General features: G+C 43.3%; 1 protein-coding gene across 12 annotated transcripts in view; it reads right to left on the bottom strand.

Annotated features, from left to right (window-relative positions):
- TENM2 (teneurin transmembrane protein 2) overlaps positions 1–25,412 on the bottom strand; it is a 1,160,613-nt gene that overhangs the window by 47,549 nt on the left and 1,087,652 nt on the right. For 9 of the 12 annotated variants that reach the window (XM_044777697.2, XM_044777696.2, XM_044777693.2 and 6 more), the window contains 9 exons: positions 25,229–25,348; positions 22,077–22,338; positions 21,044–21,311; positions 15,287–15,430; positions 14,602–14,851; positions 8,074–8,094; positions 4,882–5,114; positions 3,534–3,688; positions 1,428–2,302 (listed from right to left, as the gene is read on the bottom strand). In XM_044777697.2, the coding sequence (XP_044633632.1) occupies positions 1,428–2,302; positions 3,534–3,688; positions 4,882–5,114; positions 8,074–8,094; positions 14,602–14,851; positions 15,287–15,430; positions 21,044–21,311; positions 22,077–22,338; positions 25,229–25,348 (2,328 nt within the window). The remainder of the gene's footprint in view (positions 1–1,427; positions 2,303–3,533; positions 3,689–4,881; positions 5,115–8,073; positions 8,095–14,601; positions 14,852–15,286; positions 15,431–21,043; positions 21,312–22,076; positions 22,339–25,228; positions 25,349–25,412) is intronic. The other 3 variants (XM_070517111.1, XM_070517110.1, XM_044777695.2) reach the window with 1 other exon arrangement.

Below are 25,412 nucleotides of genomic sequence, written 5' to 3' on the forward strand. Positions count from 1 at the left end.
TTTCCATTTAATTTATGAACATGTTTTTTTAAATTTATGAATCATGGCCATATTTATGTTAAATTAGGGGCCACTCCTGGAAAATATTCTCCCAGTCGGAGTTCATGTCTAAGCATGAACTTCTTCACTACAGTCAGCCCTAATTCAGACTGGCCTCCTGAGAGTGACATTGTTTTTCTTGTGTCAGGTGAGCCAACAAATTACCTCTGAAATACATTGTGTCTTTAGGTGGAACTGCTACAAAGGAAGAGGAAAATCTGGGAGGTATTTGGGTTGAAGCACACTTTACTCTAATTTGATGTGAGAGCTAAAGATGGCACTCAGATGGTGCCTTCAGGGACAGAGTCACTGGTTGGTAAAGTCTGATCAAGTCCCAGTGCCCTGAAGGATCTTAGGATGCTTCAGGAGTCTGAGAAAGACAGCTTTGCCCAAGGAAGGAAGCCGGAGCAAGGGAAAGCCATTCTGCAGTGCAGTAAATTTCCAGCAGGTGGCAACAGCTTCCTTTACATTCCCCTAAACCCGCTGGACTACAAACAGGAAGTGAACATTCCTGGATTTGGGAGTTATCAACAATGAGGTCTTCTGTTGCCCCCCCTTTCCCTCTATGACAACCCCTCCCTAACTTACCAAATTCTCAACTAGCAGCAACAACTAGAGATAAAATAGCAAGGACACCTAATACATAGGGGCTAAGCAGAACCTTCACCATCAAGGAGAACTAAATACTTGCAAATTCCATCCCAGTCTTAGCCAGCAACTGGGGAAATGAAGCCTCAGCAGTTTCCTCCAACCAGCATCCCACTGGTTAATACCAGCAACAGCAGGCAGTCTGACCAAAAGCTGCCTGCAGGAGCAAGGAAAAGCAGCTTTTTGGCAAAATGAAAGGTGGGACTATTAGGTATGAGATAATTGTTAGGGGAAATATGACCAGTTCGGGCATCTTTTAATATACCTAGCACTTTATCTGTATTGATCTGCTTCTGCTAAAGAGGAAATTCAGAGTTTATCTACCTGTCTGTGCAATCAAGTGTGTTGCTGGACCTATTGACAAATTAAAAGAGCCCCACCAGGATCTTGCCTTTTAGGTTCTAATTTCCGCACCCATGGCCAACATGAGTAATCAGCAAAGTTAATCAACACTTGATTCCCCAGGTGCTGTGCGTGTCCAATATCCTGAAATTGCAACAGCAAGCAGGCAACAGGAGTTCCCAACTCTTGTAGGGAGGATGTTCAATATCAGAGACCCAATAATGCAAATTGCTTAGGAGTCAGGGAGGGGGGACATGAATGTCTTGGGGCCACAGGTAGACGTTAAAGTTAAGAAGACAACGTGAGTAAACAATTGTTAAAGCTACATGGACCACCAATCCTGGTGCCAGCTAGGGTAGCATAGGTGCTCTTGGGAAATACTCTACAAACCTACTTACTCATAGAAAGTTGTCCATCCCGTTTCATCACTCTTGGTGGCTAGGAGGCCAGTGTTCCCATCATAGGTCATGAGGCCAAGCTCCAGGTTCTGTGTGGACACAACTTTGAGACCTCCGTTGGTACCCACTGTGAGGGTGATGATCTGGTTGTCCGGCATGAGCAGGTGGCGGGGCATGCCACTGCTGTCCCGACGGATCTTCAGGGAATTTCCATTATTGTCAATCAATTCAGTGACATCATTGTCAGCACTGTATGTGAAATTGTACAAGTACTCCCCTGTCACCAGGCTCACAGTGTACTGGTGGATGCCATCAGCGTTGAAGACATACAACTCCTGTTCTCCAGGGGATGCAGCCTCATACTGGTTGAAAGCATTAAGAACAGGCTTGTTCTTGCTGACTGCCCTGATCCGAATATTTCCAAGGTCTGCGATGTAGATGGTACCATCTGGAGCTACAGCTAAGGATGATGGGGAATTCAAGATGGCATCAGTCGCGTAGGCATCATCTCCCGAGTAGCAGTTGCAATTGACATCGTTTTTGCAGTCGCAGTCTGAGGCTGCCCCAGCTAAAAGGCAGATCTCCCCATTGGTTGTTACCTGGCGTAGACGGTTAATCTTCTTCTCATCCGTTTCAGTGATATAGAGGACCCCAGTGTGAGAAATGGCAATGGCACTGGCTGACTCCAGAGCAGAGTGAATGGCTAGTTTGCTGAGGGAGTAGTCAATGCCAGGAACCTGGCAGTGCATGGGGCGTCCCGCAATGATGCTGACTTGGTGGTTCTCTGTGATGCGAAGGATGACATTGTTCTCTAGAACATACAGGGAGTTGTCCATGGGGTTGACAGCAAGGTCTGTTGGCCACTCCAGGCGAACCTGTGGATGACATGGCATCAGATTAAAGAACAGCCTCTAACATGCCCAATGTTTAACTGTGTAGGGCACTTACATGGGTTTTATGCAGCCAGGGAAAAAAGACTTAGTTTTTTACAATGCACTGTATGAGAAGTTCCCATCATCGAACCACTTGGGCGTTGCCCATGTTAAGTGTGCACGTTGGAGAATAAGAGACTATGTAACAAACATCTGTTACTATATTATCTGCTGTGGCTAGAGTAGATCACCAGCTCTACTCACAATGTTCTTCTCAGCCCCAGATGATGGGATCAGGGTCAGAGTCATCATATATGGTTGTACAGGTAGTCTACTGCACAAGGGCTTAGTGTAATCCAGCCCATATTCTGCTCACCGTGCCATGGGCCTGAGGAGGCTATGTTCATTTGGAGGAGCCACCTTTATCTAATTCACAAAAAGGAGCCACACAGTTTGGAAGGTGACCCTGACCCGAGGGCAGCTAATCCAACAGGCTGGCCAGTGAACTACAACTTGAGTGTTTGCTTAAAAAAATGGACTGGACCAAACACGTTCGTTCTCTGTAGAATTTAAACAAAAATCTCAGTAGCAAGTTGTCAGTTTGTTGTGAAATTTGAGCTAAAATTAATGAGGTTGGAAAAGCACTTATGGGAAGGGTGAACATATATTCCAGGTTGTTTGAGAATCCACACAATAGAGTCCAGTTTCTCCTGCTGTACACTTGAGTGAGCCTCTGTTCTCTGCCACTGTAAGCACCCGGACTAAAGGACTATCACTTGGGGCAAGGTCATGGAGGGCTCTGCTCTAGTTTCTACTGCACAAAGTAAAGGTTTATATAGTGAGGATGCAGTCATTTCAGATTAACAGGGAAGTTCTGATTGACATATAACACTGTACAGCACATTCTCAAACCTGCAATAATGATGGAGAAGAGAGGTAATTACACAGTAACTCCTACCCTGTAATCTGCCACGGCTGGAGTGTGTCACCAGCTACACTTTTTTAAGCAGAAGTTCCCTCTCTCTTTCTCTTTTCTCTCTCCCTCTCTCGTTCCTATCTGACATTTCCCAGCCCATCTTGCTGTCTAGTTCATCTCAAGCCTTCTGCAAACAAAACTGTGATCTGTATCTCTCTCTCTTCCTCCCATTCTACTTCCAACCCAAACAGGCCACAGGTGAGAACTTTAGGCTAATAACCAGGTGTGGCTTAGTGATGAGAAGTAAGAGAGTCCCACCTGGGCCACGTCCATGCTGGAGTCACAGCTCAGTGGCCGGACGGCAGTGAGGTCATTGGAGCCCAGCAACGTGGAGATGATTCCATTCTGGTCGACCTTCCGGATCATGGTGGCGTCGACAAAGTACATGAGCCCATTCTTGTCTACTGCAATACCTGAGCAAGACAAACAGTGGGAGTTTGTCTCTTGGCAAGGAGCAGGGCTTGTGGGGTGGAAGTGAGGATGCCCTACTGGGCATTATCTTCTTGGACCAGGGAACTTACTGGGTGGATTAGCACACTCAGAGCAGTGGTTCTCAACCTTTTGAGGTGACACCCCTTCTCATGAGCAATGGGGTGGAATTCGTGTAATTCCTGGTGCGCTGGCTCTGTTACTACCCAACTGAAGAACCTTGGACTGCAAATAAACCAAGGCTGCAGATGAATGAATGGGGAAATAACTTTGCATCTGCTCTTTATTTCCCTAGTTCATTGCTTGAAAAATTATTGGTACTAAATTACTTGAATACCCTTCACAACTGATTGCAACAACGAGGTTGAGAAACAAGGATTCTTGTGGTCACAAACTCCCAATTCAAAATGTTTGCCCCAGGAAGCATTCCCAATTAAGCCTTGACTCCACTCAGCATGTAAGTGCCCTGGGAGAACGCCAGTCCCAGCAGTCCCCTGGTAAAATGAAGATGGTGGCTTCTGTTTCTTTTGTATCTTTGCCCCAGTGCCCAAGCTCAAGGCTCCTCATCCTGAATCCACCCTGCTGGCTGCTTTCCTGGTAGCTAAAGATGTGAACAGGAATCGGATCCTCAAATGATTGGTTCTTAACCTTTTGTGTTTATAGCCCTTTTCAGACACCCATCCATTCTAAGAACCCCTCCCCCACAATCGCAGACCCTTGGAAATTATACCATTCTTAATTGCTACCATTTATCGGGCATTTACAAAATGTCAAGCACTATGCTTTAGGCTTTATATCCACTATTGTCTAACAAGAACATCTGGGAGTGGTCGGACGCCCCCCGCTGGGCTTTGTTCTGTCTCCAGCCCACACAGCTGGCACTCTGGCTCATGGAGCTCACATTTCCTTCTGACTCTCTGTGACTGGCAGCAGTCAGAAACCTCCAGGAGCAATCCATCCCACTTTCCATTTGTGGCATATTGTGGGTGATGAAGTTTACTTCAAATAAATAAATTTTTTTTAGACACCCACACAGCAAAGCAACCTATCAGAGTTAAATTATTCTAGGGGAAGCTGGGTTTGGGACTGCTGGGCTGTGTTCAGTGCCAGTAAGAAGAAAGCCAAGCTTGTGGCAAGCTCCAGCTGGGGCAGAGGTTTCTTCCTTTGCAGCCTTTACCTCGAGGGCTCATAAGGGTTGCGTCCACAGCCTTCCCTCCATCCCCGCAGCGGGCTTCATCAAAGGGCAAGCATTGCTCTCCAGTCCCTGCCACGACTTCCGAATTCCCAGCTAAGTCTTTAGCTCCGCTCAGAGACTTGACGCGGTAGATTCGCCGACTGTTGGTGTCAGACACGTAGAGAGAGCCGGACACGGGGTCCACTGCCAAATAGTACTTGTGTGCCGGGTTGTTGCTTTAGTAGAAGAAGCACAAAGAGGAATGAGAAGGGGGCTATGCAGCTGGCCTACTGGATCAAAGAGATGACAAAAGTCCTGCCAAGACTCTTACCATCTCTAGCGTCTTTCCACTTTAGTGAACTGGAAAGAATCTAACATAATAACTTAGTGTTCTAACATATCACGGCTCTCAGCTACTTCTAATTGGACTTCAGCTCCTCACACTGTCATAGAATTCATCGTTTCCCATCATGCTAAAATACCATTACTTCATATAGCCGGCATGAAAGATCCCACTCTGGTCCTGCTTTGGTGTTTGTGTTGTGTGTGTCAGCTCCTTGATTTCCCCTTGTGGCTTTAATATGTTTTCAAAGGTGACTGAGGAACACTTCCATGTGACAGTGTTCTCTTTCCAGTCTATGCTTCCTCAATGCCTCCAGGGCACTACATCGTTAACACTGGGCCAACCTGGAGTTTTCCTAACTTTGTAATGGGGAGCTCTTCAGTCCTCAGCCTCAGATCTTCTCTATTATTTCTCATGTGGATATGAATAAAGTCGGCATTTCGTGTGAAGAAATGTGATGTCTTGCTGATATCACATCCAGAATCTGAATTACTGAGGGAGGAGATGCAGTTTTCAAATCTTAGGTAGTGGTGAGGTCACAAGATCTGCCCAGGCCCCAAGCCACCCTAGGAGATCAATACCTCTGTGCGTGAGAAATGCATTAGGAAGGCATCAAGCCTCAGAGACCTGGACCTCTTTCTCTGCCATGTGTCGAGCTGTCCTGTGTGTTGCTGACTAGGACAGGGTGAGATCTGTAGACTCGGCTCAGGACTAAGACACAGGAAACTCTCAACTCAACTCTGACCCAGCTGGTGATCTTAGATAAGTCTTTCGGTCATGTTGGGTTCTAGATTCCTTATTTGGGTAACGAAGAAATCAAATCAGATCATTGCTCACATCCCTTTTGGCTCCAAACCTACAGTTCCTTCCTTTTCAGTGTCTGCCACTGGTTGGAAGTTGAGACCAGAACGGGTGCTTGTGCTGTTCTTCATACTGGTTATTAAAATCTCTACCTTCAGATGCAAGTAGTGATGCCTCTCTGCCCCAGCGTGGTAGACTAGGTTTTGGTGCAACATGCCTAAAATGAGCACAGGCCTTTTTTTCCCCAGTTATTTCTCAATCGTAGTTTGGAATGATGGGAAGAGGGGCTGGGAAAGGCAAAGGGATGGTGAGGGCCATCATTATGATGTTAGATGTATTTGTCCTGTACATGTTCACCGGTAAATTACTAATTAAAATACCACCATTTGGGCTCTTCTTGGATTTAAGAAAGAAAAGAACTGGGAAGCTATTTTTAGGAACAATTTGTGAATCGAGACCATCTTTAATTCCAGCTTCTCTTCAGGTTGCCATTAAGACACATAATTAAAGTAGAAATCAAGGTCTTTCTAAAATCCAGCCTAGAGAAGTAGTTTGAAAGAGTATGCCACCTGAGTTTCCTTCCTTTCCTTCCTTCTTTCTTCTTCCTTTTTTGGCTAGTAAGTCTTTAGAGAATATCCATATAGGCAAAAGAAATTGGAGTAGAAAGGGGGAAATTCATGCCACTTTTTAATTAGATGCTGTACTTTGTTACTGAACGAACAGTAGCTGGCATGATCAACAGAAGGATCAGGGCATTGCACATCTGTGCCTATCTATGAGCAAGATAATTAATTCTGGACTTTCTAGGGAGCCTAATTCAAGGAGCCTTTTCAAAATCTCTGGCAGAAGAGCAGACAGTTGAGGGTGTGGGTCAGTTCTTGCTGGGGGCCCATTCTTCCCCACGGCCTCATACTCATTTCAACCAAGATTCTTGTAGCGAAGCTCAGGGAGGTGGACAGCCATGCTTCCACATCTGTGGCTATGATGAAGGTCAAATGGGCTGTGAGTTTGGAGGGGGTTGTCTTCCCAGGGCATTGTGGATTCTTTTTTTTTAAATTTGGTTCAGTTGGGGTGCCTATAACCAGCCAATTTGGGGGTACCTGAGAAAAAGGAGGCAGAGGACTCCTCCTATGCATGGCTTTTCCACTGGCTTTGATGATCTTGTACAACTTGACGCCACTCTGTCTAATTTAGACCCGATATCAAGAAGAAGCCCTATTCAAGTTTCATCTCAAGGAGTGAGGAGAAACATTCCCTTGAGTATTAAAATATATTGCTTTGCTTTTCTCCTCTTCCAAATAAAAATAATGTCGCTTTTCTTCCTTTTCAGTGCAACCTAGGGCGACCTGGAGTTTTCCTAACTTTGTAATGAGAAGCTCCCCAGAGCCATATGCACAGACATGCGTGTTGTACAGTATATATATATGGAGTGTACCTGTATGTTTTTAAAATGATAACCATGGAGCAACTGAGTAACAAAGCCTATTTAGACAAAAAGTACTTGGTCTACACCCTTCATACTACCTAAAAATGATTTAATTCCACGAAAATTCCCAAAGCATCTGACTGCTGGATTCATTCTGACCAGCAGATTGGCAATTAAGTTGTTGTTGTTTTTTTCTCAAATGACCATATATCCAGGGAAAAAAATCATTAATGAGTTGAAAATGAGTTTTTGACCCGTTTCCAGTTCATTAAAGCTTTTGTGAACCCAGTCCAGCATTTACAAAAGCCAGAAGTTTGCCTCGACTGTTTAGCTCAATTATGGACCGCACTGAGCAGTCGGGATAAAAGTTCACTGAGGGTTCATTATCTTGCACTTGCATCTCCCGGAAATTCTAATTACTGTCAGCTTATTTGGTTGCTTTTTGACTGCATTTCATAATTGCTAAAGCTTATCGTATCCACAACACACAATTAGCACATAAAAAAGTTACTATATTTGGTACATAAAAATATACAACATTACACAAGAAGCACAAAACAAAAAGCAAACACAAGGAAGCAAACGAACCATATCAAATTATACAGGAAAGAGTTTTTCGTCTTACCTATGTTTAAACTCTTTATTTCTTTATAGAAAGAAAACAGAAGGAAAAAGAACAAACAGTTAGCTGAAGAATTGATGATAAAGCAAACATAACATTTTTGTTTCTTGTATAAAGGGGCCCCCAAAAGGCAGTCTTTTTCTTTTTCTCCCTTCTAGCTGACAGCTCCTGGCTCAATGACTTGGGGAGCACCCCTGATTTTGGACTCCTCCCAGCCGTTGGAAAATCTAGATAAGAATGCTTGAATTCTTTGACCAGCAATGTGGCAGTCACATGACACAGGTAGCAACGGGTCTTCTGGCTATGAAGGGATGGCAAATAGGTTACCTCTTGAGTCCTAACACCGATTGATTGGGAATGGCTGCTGGGAGAGTGAGAGTAGAGGATTTTGAAACCAAATTCAAGCTCAGCTCTAAAGAGTGCTGTAACTCATTTGCAATGTCTGCCCTTGATGTGGGAGGGAGCCTGGTGACACCTGTGCCACCTATTAGCCATTGGTGCAGAGTCAGTATGATTCAATGGCAGGCTGGCAAATGCTCTGTGGAACCCTGAGAATCTGACCCATTTCCTATCCCTGCTTCATGCCACCTTCCTTCTTCCCATCTCACGTGCATGTGTGGGACCCCAAGTCTGCATTCTTTCTTACAGATAACACTCATAAATGAAATTCATAGATAATAACATCCTCTCGTAATTGGAGCCAAAGACTCCAGTTACCATTCCTTTTTGGAAAAGTGGTAAAAGTTTTGCTGTTCTTTTAAGAACAAAAATACATGTCAATTTCAACAGGAAAGTGGCTGAAAGTTATCAACAATAGGGAGAAGAAGTAAGACCCAGGAGCCTCATGTAAAGAGAACAGCTCCCCATTCCTGAGGCTTCTAGGCCAAGGTGGAAGGAGCCCCTGACCCCTCTTTACCTTCTGGCTGAGAGAGGAGTCTTCAGAGAAGGGACAAAAAGGGTTTAATGCCCTGATTCCTGCTTGGGTGCAGCTCGGGCCTCTGCCGGGGGCCATCATTAGTGATGGGTTTGCACAGGGATTACATTTTTATATTTTATTCCAATGTGTTAGTTTTTGCAAAAAAAAAAAAAAGTTAATTAAATGATGCTGATAACTCCTGAGCTCTGACTGACATAGTGCAATTTAAGATTCATTCTGCAAAGCCTGGTGTGTCAGGGTGGCAGCCGGGAATTCTCGCGTCTATTTTATATTGCTTAATGAAAGTGAAATGTTATCTGCCACCAGTGGTAGTCATATTTGGCTCTTAATTATTGCAATATCAATTCCACTTTTTTTAGTCAAGATTTTGTGAAAAGACTGGATGGGATTTGGGTCTGCAGACCTGACCTACTTCTTTCCTAAGAACGTCTGCTTTAAGTTGATTAATAGAGTATCTATGTTGGAGGAAGGAGAAGGCCAGGGTGGGGGACCGAGTCACCCAGAGTGCAGAGTCCCAATGATCATATGGATATGAGCTTTGGAGAAAGGCTGAGGGTATTGCTATTCCAGTCCAGGGCCATTAACGGGTGGGTGCTTAGCAGGCAACAAACCAAAATAACAGCATTATTGAGTCAGTCTGTGTAGATAAGCACAGGTGCCCTACTTAAAAGGGACAGGCCCTAAGCTTTGTGTCCATGGCCTCAATAATACCAACCCTCTTAGGCATACCCTTCGAGCAAAAAGTGGCATCTCAAACTCAAGAATTGAGGTAGATTAGCTCTTCACACTGTGGAGTCTCAGTGACTCCTCTGCGAAGCCTTCAGGGTCTCTCCAAGCATTCTCGGCTTGTCTTGCAGAGCTCTCCTCAGGCTGTCTTGTGATTTATGTGTGTGTGCTTGTCTTCCTAACTTTGTTGTGAATGGAAGTAAGTAAATATAGACATGACTTACTCATCTCCATACTGCTGATTCTTAGCAGAGAGCCCTGGAGAGAATAAAGGCTGGGGAAATGGGTTCTTGAGTGACAGGAGGAAGGAATAGGCTGCTTCCCTTAGTGCTCAGCAGACCCTGCCTTGGACTAGTTCCAATCCCTCATGTTCTGCTCAGAATCACAAACAGTCAGCTGAGACTGTTGTCTCTTTCCATTCTAACTCCCTCTGTGCCAAAGAATAGGGTGGAGTTAGAATGGCCATTTTTTTTGTTTGTTTTAGTCCTAACTAAAGAGAAGTGAGTTGGGATACATACTAAACATGTAATTCAGTTTTAGGGGGATGTGCTTATGTAGCTCGTATGTAGTCCTTTCACCATCCAGTTAGATTATTGCTAGTCATTCTGGTGTAGGAATGGCTTTCAGGAAGGCTCCTGCCCTATTGTTCTGATTCAGCTAGTATCTTTAGAGGAAGTGGAATGCCCAGTGTGGAAGCCATATTTCACCATTACCAAGACATCAACAGCAAACTGGTTAAGGAGCGTCAATTCAAAGAATATTTAGATTATTCATGGCACAAGAAAACCTGAAATGCCCAGAAATACTATGAAGGAAACTTGATAAACTTTTCCCAAATTTTATAGCTCTAACAATTTTCATGACATCACCAATAATCAGTTGTGAACATGAAAGAACATTTTCTAATTTATCAATAATCTGAATCAAATTTTGGCCAGCTATACTGGAGGAAAGCCTGAATATCTCTCTATTCTTTCCATAGATAATGATGTTATAAAATCACTGTCGTGTTACTAGATGATCAAAGAGGACGCAGCCAAAAAGTGTAGGAAAACAAGTATCATGAAAGTGTAACAGTACTGAATTAATAAAAAATTTTAGGAGTCATTTTTCTGGATTTTGTGATGTTTGCACTAACTGTCCGCTTTTCAAAATTTGTAATTTGTTTTGGTTTCTTTTCTCATCCTAAATAATATTCAGTTTCTTTTAGAAATTGTGTAAGAGTCAGGCTCCATGAAACCTAGATTTGTCTTTGGAAAAAGAGCTTTGAAAACAGTGCCAAGAACTGTCCAGATCTTATGGGGATATTGTTGATATTATTATTCTGGGTGGGATGCTGTGGCATATTTTGTTTCCTGACTTCTATGTTTATACCCTGAGCACCTAGGGAAAGCATTGCTCTCTAACTGGAATCGCATAATCCTCTCTTCCATTCAACGTTGGCATCAAGCAGGGTCTGTCCTGGTGAAAACTCTCAGGCAAAGCTTATCTTTGGTGAAGATTACTTCCAATTTCTGTTGTCCACACCCTTGTTCCTAGGCTCCCACTTTCTTGCATCTGTTCCCTCTTCAGTACTAACACATTTGGGCTGAACGATTTCGTTCCCTGATCTTCCCTGATGCGATGATGCCGCTGACCCACCCCAACAGCACCATCAAAATCTCAGCATAGAAAAGTGCTTTAGTTGGAAAAAAGCATATTTAATATCACGGTATAATTTTATATTTGGAAAATAAAAAAGTTTAGAATTTCAAAATTATGTTAAGTGTGAGATTCTTATGTTTATCAAAAGGGGCCAAGTTAAGAAAAGGCAGAGAGACACTGTCCCATCCGTATCATTTCCTGCCGTATTTGGGGTCCGATTCCTAAGATATTCTCAAATTGGGGAGGAACGAAAGATTTTTCTATGACAGAAATTTACCCTAAGATGTTAGTGACTGACAAATTTACTTTCCTCCACAGGGCTTGGGTTTTCCAAGGACTACCTGGAGAGAGTGACAGTTATAAAAAGGGAAATGGGCTACTACAGGTGGGATATCAGGCTTTTTGGAGAAGTAGGCGTTGAAAATATTTTGAATGCTGGTGGAATCGAAGCATACAGGCAATAACCATTTTACCTAAGAAGAAGGCTTTTTCTAGCATCAGAAGTGCGTAGACCTCTGCCCCTCTATGTTTCGGATAGGCAAAACAAGGAAGAAAAGAGAAGGATAGTGAAAGGACCATGGAGACATTGAAATAAAATTCTGATTCAGAGGCTGAGTTCTGGGGTGGGTAAGCGAGATCGGGATGGGCACTAACTCCCGAAATTGAATCATTCAGCTGCCAACTCACAATAGAGAAAAGACATAAGCAAGACAGGTCCCTACCGCCCCCCTCCCTCCCTCTGCTGGTTACTGTTTTGAAGAGAGGGGATTGACAGCCCTTTGTTTTCAAGTACGCAGTGGGAAGAAAAGAAGAATCAAACCACTGTTCTTATAAAAGCTTAACTTCTCATCGTCTCTGGATACCTGGCTGATGAAAGCAAGAACAAGTCCACAGGCGGTTAAAAAAAAAAATCACACAGCTATCGAGGGAAATTGGTAGTTCCACTCCTTCCAGTTGTTCTCCGTGTTACCATGTGGGCGTGGTGTGGCTCACTCTGAGTGGGCCCTTAGCTCATACCATTGATGTTGTGGCCTCTACAACTTGAGAGACATGGCATCAAGGACAAATTCCAACAAAAGGGAGGACATTGGTCTGTGTCTCCTTTAACTCAAGTAATGTATCTTGAGCCCCCGGTGTGGACCAGGTACTGCTCTAGGCATCAAGGGACAAAGCTGCCAAAGGTGTCTGCTCTACAGAGGTTCACACACCAGGGCCCTAAAGACTCACACAGAAATAACTGAAAAACAAGGCAGTAAATGGTGTCAACTTATGGGACCAATTACAGTTACATGACCCAGAGGAGGGTGAGAATTATTTTTGCTAGGGAGATCGGGCTTCATGGAAGAGGAGGCCTTCAAAGATGGATGTGATGAGATAGAGACGGTATTTCAAGTATAGCAAGCAGCATGAGTCAAGGTTTGGAGGTGGGAATGTAGCAGGCAAGTGCTGATTTGACTCTGAGCAGGAAGAGCGGTGACAAAGAAGTGAGGGCAGATGTGGAGGCTTACAAACATCCGATTAAAAAATACGACCCTCGGGGGGGAAAACACAATGCTACCTCCGCCCCTTCCCTGCCTCCTCCCATGGCTCTCCATTGTCCACAGGATGCTCGAGAAGATGATGACTCTCCTAGGATGAAGAAGGAAGTAAACGTCTTGGGAAGGGGACCTAGTTGGAGAGCTCTAGGAAAAGAGGTTTGTCTGACTGTCAGTTTGACAGCTTGAGGATGATCCAGCCTCTTCCATTTTGCCTTCCTCTTCCCCTCATTGTTCATCTTTTGGTTATTACCCTCTTACTCCATCCCATGGCCTCCTCCTCTGTTTCCATGATGGTTGGTTGTTGGTTCTTCTACTCACTCAGCTAGAGTTGCCTTTACTTTCCCGGGGGTGCCCATCTCTCACCCTCAAATGGTTTCATCACCTTTTGGACCCTCAGAGCCCAACATAGGCTTGGCTCACCATCATGCTCAGTAAATGCCCACTGGCTCACTGAGGGTGCAAACTTCTTAGGGTGGAGCTGGGGTTTTCTTCTCTCTTTTTGCCCCTCCCAGTGCCTGGCACAGTCTCGGCTCCCAAGATTACTCAGCAGCACTTGCCGGTGGTTAGATCACTGTTATCTCTCCAAGATGGGGCCTTAAACACACTAAAATGCAAGTGCAACCTACAGCTTCTTCCAAGTCCTTCATGTAGTACCTGAGGCTGCTTCAGAAGGCACCACCATCCACTCAGTAATGCATCTCAAAATGCTAGGCATCACTCTTGATTCTTCTCTGTCTTTTTTTCCATTCCTTGCATCTGACGTATCAACAATCCCTATCAGATTTACCTCTGATAACATATCCCAGTTCAGAATATTTATAAATGTATCCCATTTGGAACACTTCCTCATGTGCCCTGCCACCATCCTAGTCCACATCACCATAACCCAAATCCTGGTCAATGGCTACAGCCTCCCTTTGGGTTTTTCTGCCTCCACTCTTGCAAACCTATGGTCCATTCTCCACACAATAGCCAGAATCATCTTTGAAAAAATGCAAATCAGATGGTGTCACTCCATCCCACTTCCTACCTCAAACTCCAGTGACTGTCCGTTGCAATAAGAATATGATTTATACTTGTCAACATGGTCAGTAAGACCCTGAAGCATTGGTCCCCTACCTACCTTTCTGACGTCCTCTGAGACACTCTCCCCTGAGCTCACCACCTCCCAACCATATTGGACTTCTATCAATCCCTTAAATAAACCAGATTATCTGCTGATATTAGGGCTTTTGCACATCTTCTTTCTGCCTGGAATACTTTTCCCCAGATCTGTACATGGCTGACCTCATCATTCAGGTCCCATCTCAAATGTCACCTAGTACGAGAGAGTTCTCTGACTACTTTATCCTATGTATCTTCTTTATCACTCTTCCCCCACCCACCAAAGTCCCTATTTCTTACCCTGTTAGATTTTCCTTAAAGCATTTACTGCTACTTGAAATGATTATTTTTTATTTGTCCACATAATTTGGTCTGAAGTTCCCTATCAGATCACAAACACACCGAGGAGGGTTTTGCTTATTCCCACTATTTTTTCCCCCTAGTCAGATAGTCCCTGTCACATAGTATACATTCACCAATATATTCTCTGGAGAACCCCAAATGCAGCCACCATTTACCCAGCGAAGCTTTGGAGCAATGGGAAAAATAGAGCAAAAGAAGGTTTTCTGTGCAGCCACTTACCGTAACTCCAAGATGCTGGTCACGTTTCGAGAGGGAAAGATGCGCCTAATGTAATTGAAGTCACCAACGAAGAGGCTCCCATCAATTCCAACGGCCAGAGCTACTGGGGCCAACAGCTTGTTGCCTTCGGCAAGGCCATTGCAGCTGGGACAGGAAATGCTCCGGCGGCGGCCATTGCCCATGATGCTGGTGATGATGGCAGGCTGCTGGGTCAGAAACTGGTTCTCCCCAGTGCCCTTGTGTAGGATTCCTGGGGGGTAGTAATGGGGGTGGTTACTGCAGCCCTCCAGGGAAAACATTTCTATTGGCCTACCCAGATTGCGGGGAAGTGAGAGGGAGAAGAGAAACAGTAGAAAACCTTTGGGGAGCTCCCCCATTTCCTCACAATGCTGAGAGAACTGTAATGGGATGGGAAACCCCAAGGCTATGGTATTCGGTAAGATAACATTTGTAGAGATAATTGAAGAACAATTGTGAGGTACACTAAGGCGGAAGGTCTGGGAAAACCAGCCTAACATTCTTTCACATTTAAAAGGAGAAGGTGGGAAAACCTATGAGTATTTTGGGCATTTGATGAAAAATAGCTAAGGTAAGGCTAGGGCCTACCACTTAAATGTCAGGGCTAGAGAGAAGGTTTCAGAGGAGAGACTCCGCTGTCTTTGGGAAAGGAAATATGCTCACATACCACTTTTAACATTGAGGATGTGATGTTTATCCAGGGACCAGCCACCAAGGTTGGAAGGATCCAGCTCAAATCCCTGGAGGAGGGCTGTCCTTTTCTCCCACAGGATTAGACTGGGGCAAGTCTCATATTCAAACCCAACAGACACTGAAAGATAAAAAGGGGTGGGACAGAGTGGGAGACAAGAGAGTTTCCTTGATTATTCCAGAGCTCTCCAGCAGGAACGAGAAACACGTGCTTGCGGTAATACACATTCTGTTCCAAAAACTCACTCAGGGAGACGGGCTGATTGCTTTCTCCTTGTGATTCCACACAATATTAAAGTCAGATTTCAGGCTGAACTCAACCTTGAAGCTTTACACAGTAGTACTCCGTGGGGATGGCAAGACCTTTCCAGTGAACAGCTGGCTTTCAAAAATGACGCCAGTGACGTGGAGGGAGGAGAAGAATCATTCAAAAACCGAATACAACTCTCCTTTTGAGATGGACAGGAGACTGCTTCTCTCAGCCTGCTGTTCATCGCAGGCATTTGTTATATTTTGGGTTATTTATGTTCGCTCACTAGGAGAAAGGCCTAGGGAAGCTTAGCGGCTCATTTACAAGGAGATTCTGGAGGCAACAGCTTGTGTTAAGTTAAGGCACCTTGTATGTTCACTCAGGATCCCGAAGAGTGGTAGGCGAGGAGGCATGGGGACACAGCCTACCAATTACGAGGCAGTTCACTGGGAACAGAATCCACAAGCTGTAAAAATCCTGCGTCTGCCACATGGACAAATTGGGGGGAGAGGCAGGAGATGGAGGACTCTGTCCTAACTCTGCTCTAGCTCACATTTCCCCCAGGTCAAAATGGAGCAAGTGAAGCCTCAATTTCTCAGGCAGATGTGGTAAGGACAGATGAGACAAAACGCCGAGATGCCATACATTTTTAATTGGAACTCTGCTTTAGAAATATGAGGCATTGCTATTATTGCTGTTCCTACTACATTAAATCCTTAACTACGTGTGTCACCTTTGGGGATTCTCTGCAGCTTCTTTTAAATCCCGAGATATAGGAGTGTCGATATGAACGGAAGATACATTTTGTCTTTAAAAAAACCCCATGTATTTCCTAGCTTGTCCTCTGAAAATTCCAAGAAACCACGACCAACTCGGTAGCAATGAGAATTGCTAGTGCCTGGCTTGTGGCTTTGAAATATTATTTCTCATTAAAAGGAATCAGGGCTCCTTGAAGAAATGGCTGGAGCAAGAAATGAGCAAGATGAGAGCAGGCCATTTTATCACACCTGATAGCAAAGAAGGAATCAAAATCTTCCAGGGCCACGTTGAAGGAATTTGGGAGTTGGCTTGAAGGGGCTCTCGCTGACCAAAGAGGGGACAATTGGACTCTTAGTAAAGATAATAAGTTCAATGGATTGAAGCATATTAGATACATTTCATTCTATGAGCTCATAATGGCAGGTAAAAAAACATTAATTTGCCATCATTAGAGGATATTAGAAAATCAACTTAATATATTAAAACTAGTAAATAAAGGGAAAGAATTAAGCATTTATCCTTTCTTGTTTGAACGGTACCTCAAATAACCAAGTAGTTAATGAGAAAGTATCTCTATGTAAAAGTATGCTAGCTAATAAAGGAATAAGCAATGATAGAATTAAAATATCATTTTGCAACCTCTAATGACCTAATGGATCTAGGCAATGAGCATCAGTAGCTGCTGAAATCGCCAAAGGAGAGACAGGCTGACATCAGGTAACTCCTGAGGGAAGAAGAGAGCCCACCTACCAAGTTGTCCTGCTTAAAATAAATAAAAGAATCACATACCTAGGAATAAATTTAATCAAGAAGGTGAAAGATCTGTACACTGAAAACTATAAGACACTGATGAAAGAAATTGGAGAAGACACAAATAAATGGAAAGATATTCCATGCTTAAGTATTGGAAGAATTAACATTGTTAAAATGTCCATACTAGCCAAAGCAATCTACAGATTCAATGCAATTCTTATCAAAATTCCAATGGCATTTTTCACAGAAACAGAACAAACAGTCCTAAAATTTGTATGGAACTACAAAAGACCCAAAATAGCCAAAGCAATCTTGAGAAAGAAGAACAAAGCTGGAGGCATGATGCTCCCTGATTTCAAACTATATTACAAAGCTATAGTAATCAAAACAATATGGTATTGCACAAAAACAGACACGTAGATCAATGGAATAGAATAGAGAGCCCAGAAATAAACTCACACATATATGGTCCATTAATTTATGACAAAGGAGTCAAGAGTAAACGATGAGGAAAGGAAAGTTTCTTCAATAAATGGTAGTGAGAAAACTGGACAGCCATATCCAAAAGAATGAAACTGGACCACTATCTTGCACCATACGCAAAAATTAACTCACAATGGATTAAAGACTTGAACATAAGACTTGAAACCATAAAACTCCTAGGAGAAAAAGGTGGTAAGCTCCTTGACATTGGTCTTGGTGATGATTTTTTGGATTTGATGTCAAAAATAAAGGCAACAAAACCAAAAATCATCAAATGGGACCACATCAAATGAAAAAGCTTCTGCACAGCAAAGAAAACTATCAACAAAATGAAAAGGCAACCTACTAAATGGAAGAAAATATTTGCAAGTCATATATCTGATAAGGCATTCATATTCAAAATACATAAAGAACTCAAACAACTTGAGAGCAAACAAACAATTCAATTAAAAATGGGCAGAGGATCTAAATAGACATTTTTCCAAAGAAAACATACAGAAGGTCCACAGGCACATGAAAAGATGCTCTATATCACTAATCATCAGGGAAATGCAAATCAAAACCACAATGAGGGGCCAGCCCCGTGGCCGAGTGGTTAAGTTCGCGTGCTGTGTTGCGTCGGTCCAGGGTTTCACTGGTTTAGATCCTGGACGCGGACATGGCACCACTCATCAAGCCATGCTGAGGTGGCATCCCACATGCCACAACTAGAAGGACCCACAACTAAAATATACAACTAGGTACTGGGGGGATTTGGGGAGAAAAAGCAGAAAAAAGAAAAGAAGATTGGCAACAGTTGTTAGCTCAGGTGCCAATCTTTAAAAAAAAACCCACAATGAGATGTCTCCTTAGACCTGTTAGAATGGCTATTATCAAAAGGATAAGAAATAACAGGTGTTGGTGAAGACGTGGAGAAAAGGGAACTCTCGTGCACTGTTGGTGGGAAATTGGTGCAGTAACTATGGAAAACACTATGGAGGTTCCTCAAAAAATTAAAAATAGAACTACCATATGATCTAGCTATTCCACTTCTGAATATCTATCTGAAGAAAAAGAAAACATTAACTCAAAATGATATATGCACCCCCATATTCATTGCAGCATTATTTACAACTGCCAAGATATTGAAACAACCTAAGTGTCCATCAACAGATGAAAGATAAGTTGTTCTATGTATATACACATATACATACCACAGTGGAATATTATTCAGCCATAAAAAGAAGGAAATCTTGCCATTTGTGACAAAATGGATAGACCTCAATGCGTTATGCTAAGTGAACTAAGTCAGAGAAATATTGTATGATCTCACTTATATGTAGAGTCTAAAAAAAAAGCTCATAGATAAAAAGAACAGATTGGTGGCTGCCAGAGACAGGGGTGGGTGGTGGACAAAAACGGGTGAAGGGAGTCAAAAGTACAAACTTCCAGTTATAAAATAAATAAATCATGGGGATATAATGTACAGCATGGCAACTATAGTTAATAATACTCTATTGCATATTTGAAAGTTGCTAAGAGAGTAGATCTTAAACATTCTTACCACAAGAAAAAATTTTGTAACTATGTAAGGGGATGGATGTTAACTAGATTTATTGTGGTGATCATTTCACAGGAATATATGGAATCAAATATGGAATCATTATGTTGTGAACCTAAACTAATATAATGTTGTATGTCAATTATACCTCAATAAAAAAAGTCTCTATACATTAAAAAAAATCAAACCTGAATCAGAGACAACCTCAGATCCAACTATCACTCTACAGGAGATACAGAACAGAGGACTATGTTCAACAAGCCCAGGTGTGCCACCAGGAAACAAACCAGACTATGGGGAATTTCTACAGGCAAACAACACAGTCTCTTTAACAAATAAATAATAAAACTTAAAAAAAAAAAGCTAGAGATAGAAGGGGAAAAAACCATATATTAAGAAAAGGTAAGAGGAATCAACCAATTACAAAAGATAGATCTTATTTGGATTCTGATTCAAACAGATAAAGTACTACTATTTATGATATTCATAATACAATCAAAATATTGAACAATGATGGGCTATTTGATGAGATTAAGAAATTGTTTTTTGTTGTGATAATGATATTGTTGTTATGCTTTTAAAGTGCTTTTTAGAGATACATTCTGAAATATTATGGATGAAATGATGTGATGTTTGGGACTTGCTTCAGAAAAATATAGGAAGCAGGGGCGTGGATGAGGGTATGGAAAAACCAAGTTCATCATGAGTCGATAATGGCAGAAGCTGGAGTACGTGGGGGTGCATTATAATATTCAGTCTACTTTTTGATGTTGGTTATCATTTTGATATTGGCAAAAGCCTAACATTTTTTTGACTAGCCACGTTTATATTAAATGCACTAGTTACTCCAGTAACTTATCTTTATTAAGTTAGTAACTCCACTCGCTGATGACGCAGACCACTAGGCTATATCCTGGGCTTGTGTAACCTGCTAGGTGCATGACTTTGGGCAACTTAGTTGCCCTCTCTCTCCTGTCTCATCGGCACAATGGGGATTATGAGAGCGCCTACTTGATAAGTTATTGAGAGGTTACCCAAGACAAAGGATTTAGCACAACGCTCTGCACAAAGGGAGTGTCTGATAAATATTGGCTGCCAATCATAGTGAAGATTTCTGAGTTTGCTGGTTTCTTATTTTAGTAACTTATTACAATTATTGAAAATCACAAGCCTATTGGTGGTGAAAATACAGGATTCTGGATTTTAATTAATTCCAGACGGCTTTCTACAAGTAGGAAAATAAACTGGGTTGGTTGATATTAATCCACAGCTCACAACCCTTCAAAGACTGAGAAGGATAGGACTCTTCTCATACAGTGTCTTTCAGAAGTGGAGAATCATGTGATTCCCTCAAAGGCAAAGCCTGAAACAGAGCATGTGGCTTCCAGATGGCCTCTACCTCGATTTCCTGATTCTCGTGGTGCATTCTGTGCTGTTTGCAACATGGAAACGAACATGATCTAACCCCTGCCCACCTTCCTCCCCCCTCTCAAATACTCTCCTTGTCCACTACATTCCAGCCACACTGGCCTTTGTCCTTCAAACATACCTCACTCTTCTTTCTCTGCCAGGAAAAGAATGCTCTTTTCCCAATTTTCTCATGGTTCCTTCTTGTCATTCATGTCTCTGCTTAAATGTCACCCGCTGAGGAACCTTCCCTGAATGCCTACTTGCAGTTGTCCGTCTTCCCTATATCTCTTATTTTTATATTCTTACTAGCACTTGCCACTGCTTGACATTTTCTTGTCCAGTCTGTGTTTGTTTTCTCAATCCCCAACTAGAACAGAAGGTCCACGGAAGAGGGCTCTTCTCTATCAGTAAGACCACTGTTCTATTAGACACCATCTATTAGAACGGTGCTTGGCACATACTAGGAAGTCAATTAATATTGGTTGAATTAATGCATGACTAAATCCAAGAATAAGTAAGGGGTTGAAACCGAAACATACCAACAGCATCAGAGAGTCCATACACCCTTTGGCCGTATGCATCTGTCTTGTCCCAGATGAAGGTGTAGGCGAGGTTGGGAGAGGCCTGGAATGACTTCTGGAAGAGGTGCCCCTCTACAGCTACCATCAGATGGACCTTGATGAGGTTCAGGGGCACTGTGGACTGGGTCATGGTGATCTTCAGCAGTGACTTGTAGCCTGCCGTCCGGGAGCTCAAGTAGCGAAGCTTCACGTTGGACCCGGGGAGCTCAATTTCTTCATGAAGAACCTAGAAAGGAAACACGTGGCAGACACACTGCATCACATGCACCCCAGCAGGTGGGCTGCTGGCCACCTCAGACTGCCTGTCTGCTGCCACCCTCACAGAAGCATCGTACCTTATGTGGGGTCCAAGAAGCACTTCCCAGGGTCGAGGAAAACAACCACCACCATCACTAAAACTTGATCCCACACCATGGAGTGAAGGGGCTGAAGTTATGATTTTTGGATTAATAATTATTCTTGGTCACTGTTGTGTTTCTTTTTAAAAACCGCACTGTTGGCAAAAGATGTAAATAAGAACAGCAGGCTTTATTGCCAGCTGCATGCAAGGAGGCCACGAGAGGCTGTAATTATATGAACCTGCAACTTCCACTGACAATTGGTATAAAGCAACAGGGAGGCAATAATGTAATATGCCCTCTGTCGTAACACCGATGTAGATCATTAAAACGCCTCTTAGCATGTATCTGTGACTAACAGGAATAAAAAGCAATTTGCAGGTGGGTTGCACATATGTATATTGTTTTCATTTTATTAAAAGCTCCACTGACTGCCAAAGTCTTGAACGACTTTTGGGAAACACCTGGAATGTCCAGAGGAGATTCAGTTTTCTCTTCAGTGACTATGAATTCTATTGTGCTCCTACTTTTTGTCCCTCCACCTTACTATTAGTTTCTGGCCCACCCAAGGAGAGACACGTGTGGGAGGAAGTCGGCCAGCCAGTTTTGGTCAGGGAATATTAAGAGTCCTACCTGGTACCTCCCCTTCCTACCTGGGTCTCAGGCACGATGGGATTCTGTGCAGGGGCAGCACTGAAGAAGGTGGACAGAGGGGAGGAGATGATGATTGGGTCTGGCCGGACAAAGCCACTGAGGTCACAGCTGGGGATGGAGTTCTCCTCCGTCTTCATCACCAGGGTGTCCATGGCATAAAAGCTATTCCACGGCAGCCACACGGTGCGCTCCTGGCTCATGAATGGGGCTCGCTCAAAGTGCAGGGTCAAGGAGGCGCCTCCGTTGGCGATCAGGTCAAACCTGGAGAGGGGGTAAGCGGGCTCACTGAGAGGGGTGAACTCACCTTCACATAGGGCAGTGTTCTGACCTCCGCACCTGAGGGTGGTGGGAGGGGCAGAGCATGCAGGGGAAGGTGGGCTTTGGAGGCAGATGGGCTGGGTTGGAAGCCAATCTCTACCACTTACTAGTTGTGTGACTGTGGGCAAGTTATTAACTCTCTCTGAACCCCCAGTTTCTTCATCTGTGAAATGGGAATAATTATACTGACTTCACTGTGGGACTGAGAGAATGAAACACCATGATGAGCATACAGCAGGAGTCAGCAAACCAGGCCCATGAGCTCAATCCACCCACCACGTGTTTTACTGGAACACAGCCATGCCCATTCGTGTACTTATCCTCTCCGGCTGTTTTTGTGCTGTCATGGCAGAGCTGAGCAGTTGTAACGGAAATCATATGGCGTGCAAAGCCTAAAATATTTATTATCTGGCCCTTTACAGAAGACGTTTCCCTACCCCTGGTGTAAAACACTTAGTGTCGTGTGAGGCTAGTAGAAGTGTCCAATAAATAGAGGAGTTATAACGATACAATGCTAGAACATAGGGAGGGGCTTATTAAAGCTTTCTTCTCATCAACCTGTGCTGTCTCTGATTTTTGTTTTGGTTTCACAGAACTTTAACTTTTTTTTTTGAGATAGAACTGACATATAACATTATATTAGTCTCAGGTGTACGACACGATGATTCAACACTCGTGTATACTGTGAAATGATCACCACAATAAGTCTAGTCGGTTAACATTGACCACCACACATGATTACACATTTTTTTTCTTGTGATGAGAACTTTTAAGATCTACTCTCTTGGCAACTTTTCAATATGCAATACCGTATTATTACCTATAGTCACCATGCAGTACGTGACATTCCCATGACTTATTTATTTATAACTGAAAGTTTATACCTTTTGACCACCTTAGCCCATTTAGCCCTGTTTCTGACATTTTTGACAGTTATTCTTAAACTATATTCCTGTTTGTTCCTCAAGAGCTGCACGGAGGTGTATTAGCAGTAAAGTAAAATATAGTATTTCTTTCTCAATTAACAGAAAAGAATGAGGTTAGTGGAGAGAAGTCTTTCAATTGTAAGCTTTACGCCTCCACAGAACTCAACTGTGCATGCCCACTTCAGAATCCCCAGCAGCTGGCAAGAGTTCCCAGATCATAGTAACAACTCAGTGAAAAAATACGGACCTATTGGCTTCACCTGGTTTTGGAGACACTTGGTGTTTTTTAATAAACCTAAAATGAATGAACACTGAGCACTTGAATATTAAGGTGAATATCAGAGTATGCACAGTACAACAGTATATTTCTTGCATTAATTTGTTTATAGATTTATTTTTGGGCACGCGTGCTACTGGGGATGGTTTTGTATAGGATGCAGGAGACAGTCAAATGTTTTAACGTGAAATCATCCCTAGTTGGTGTGGCAGAATCAAATCATTAATGTCTGTGGCACACACCACTATACGACAGATTGTGGGATTCCTCAGACCACTCCCCAACACATCCTGTTACTTCCATGGCTTTGCAACCTGAATAAGCTGAAGAATCACTGATCCAGGAGGTTGGGTAGATGATCTGGGAAGCGGATTTGGGCCATAATTAGTCAGGAAGCAGCTGAGAGGGATGGCACAGCATAAGGTGGGGACAGACAGCAGGCCAAGCACTCAGAAATGTCCTCTTGCGTTGTCACAGGACTTCATAGGGCCAGAACACTGGCTTCTAAGAATGAATAAGGGCCAAAGCCTGTGTGGTACACATTCGCAGCCCCAGTGCTTTAAAATAATTAGATTTGGCTACACAAATGTATGAGTGAGATTTCAGAGACTTAGTGAATATTGAGAATTTCATGTGAACTATCAGATGTCTCCTTTGGATTTCAGCGGTGGGACTGAGGACAGGGCTACCGCGGGCTTGTAATTTATGAAACCACCTGCAAGGCTGCCTTAGGACATTCAAAAACAAGGCCGGACTCTTCACCAGAGAAGGGCAAGAATCACAGTTCTTACCCACATGATAGGTCCATGGTTTTCCAAAGTCCAGTTTTATAGAAAAACTGTTGCATAAGATTTACAGCAGATTTAGTCTCCTCTTTCGTTTGGAATAGAATGCAATAGTTTGTGGGTTTTTTTCAGCCCAGGATGGGTGAGTGTTTTCCTCTTCCCATAGATTTCTTTTCTTCTTATCTATTTTTTTAAAAAAATTTTAACTCCATGCCCAATGGATTAAGGAAATGACAGAGCTTTCATCTTGGTGGGGGCTGCATGGGCGCATGTTTCCAATCAGAAGAATAGGGAGAGGTTGCCTCCTTTACACAGCAGGGTGACAGCTAAATGTATTTAATTAGACTTCTCTGATTACATCCCACCCCCTCAAAACAGGAGCGAAAATGACACAACTCCTAAAGCCACAGATGAAAGCAGAAGGGGTTCACCACAGGACACTATGTCATGCGGATCCTTTTCACCCTGCGCTGCCTTTGATTTAAAATAGTTTCCAAGAGCACCTTTCCCTCCCTCTTTCTAGAATCCACCTCCCCCAGCCCCACCCCCAACACACACACACACACACACACACACACACACACAGAAAAGCATATACCTGACATGGAAAAAGGAGGAGGATGGCTATCGGCAGCCCTGGATAGGTTGGCCGTTCCATTTATTTTTCAGTTTTGATACCATACCAAAAATCAATAAATATCTCTGGGGGGATCCTCAGTAGAGGTCTGGCCTAGTGGGCATTCCAGTCCACAAGGGGAGCCACGTGGTTGTAAGCCAATAGCACCATCTGTCTCTTTGCCTGCACCCTCGGTCCTGAGTAGGTAAAGCCCCACAAAGCAACTTACGTGCCATCTTGGCGGGTGATGGTGTAGCCGTATTTTGGGTACTTGACAAAAGACACGTTCACACCAACCAGGGGAGTCCCATCTGTAGTTACTACTTGGCCTCGGATGAGAGAAACCAAGCTAGAGGAAAAGAAACAAGTCTTTGAGCCACTCATGGGAGAACAAGGAGACAAGGGGGGTTGTT

The sequence above is a fragment of the Equus asinus genome, chromosome 9 (genome assembly GCF_041296235.1).
Source record: "Equus asinus isolate D_3611 breed Donkey chromosome 9, EquAss-T2T_v2, whole genome shotgun sequence".
NCBI lineage: Eukaryota > Metazoa > Chordata > Mammalia > Perissodactyla > Equidae > Equus > Equus asinus.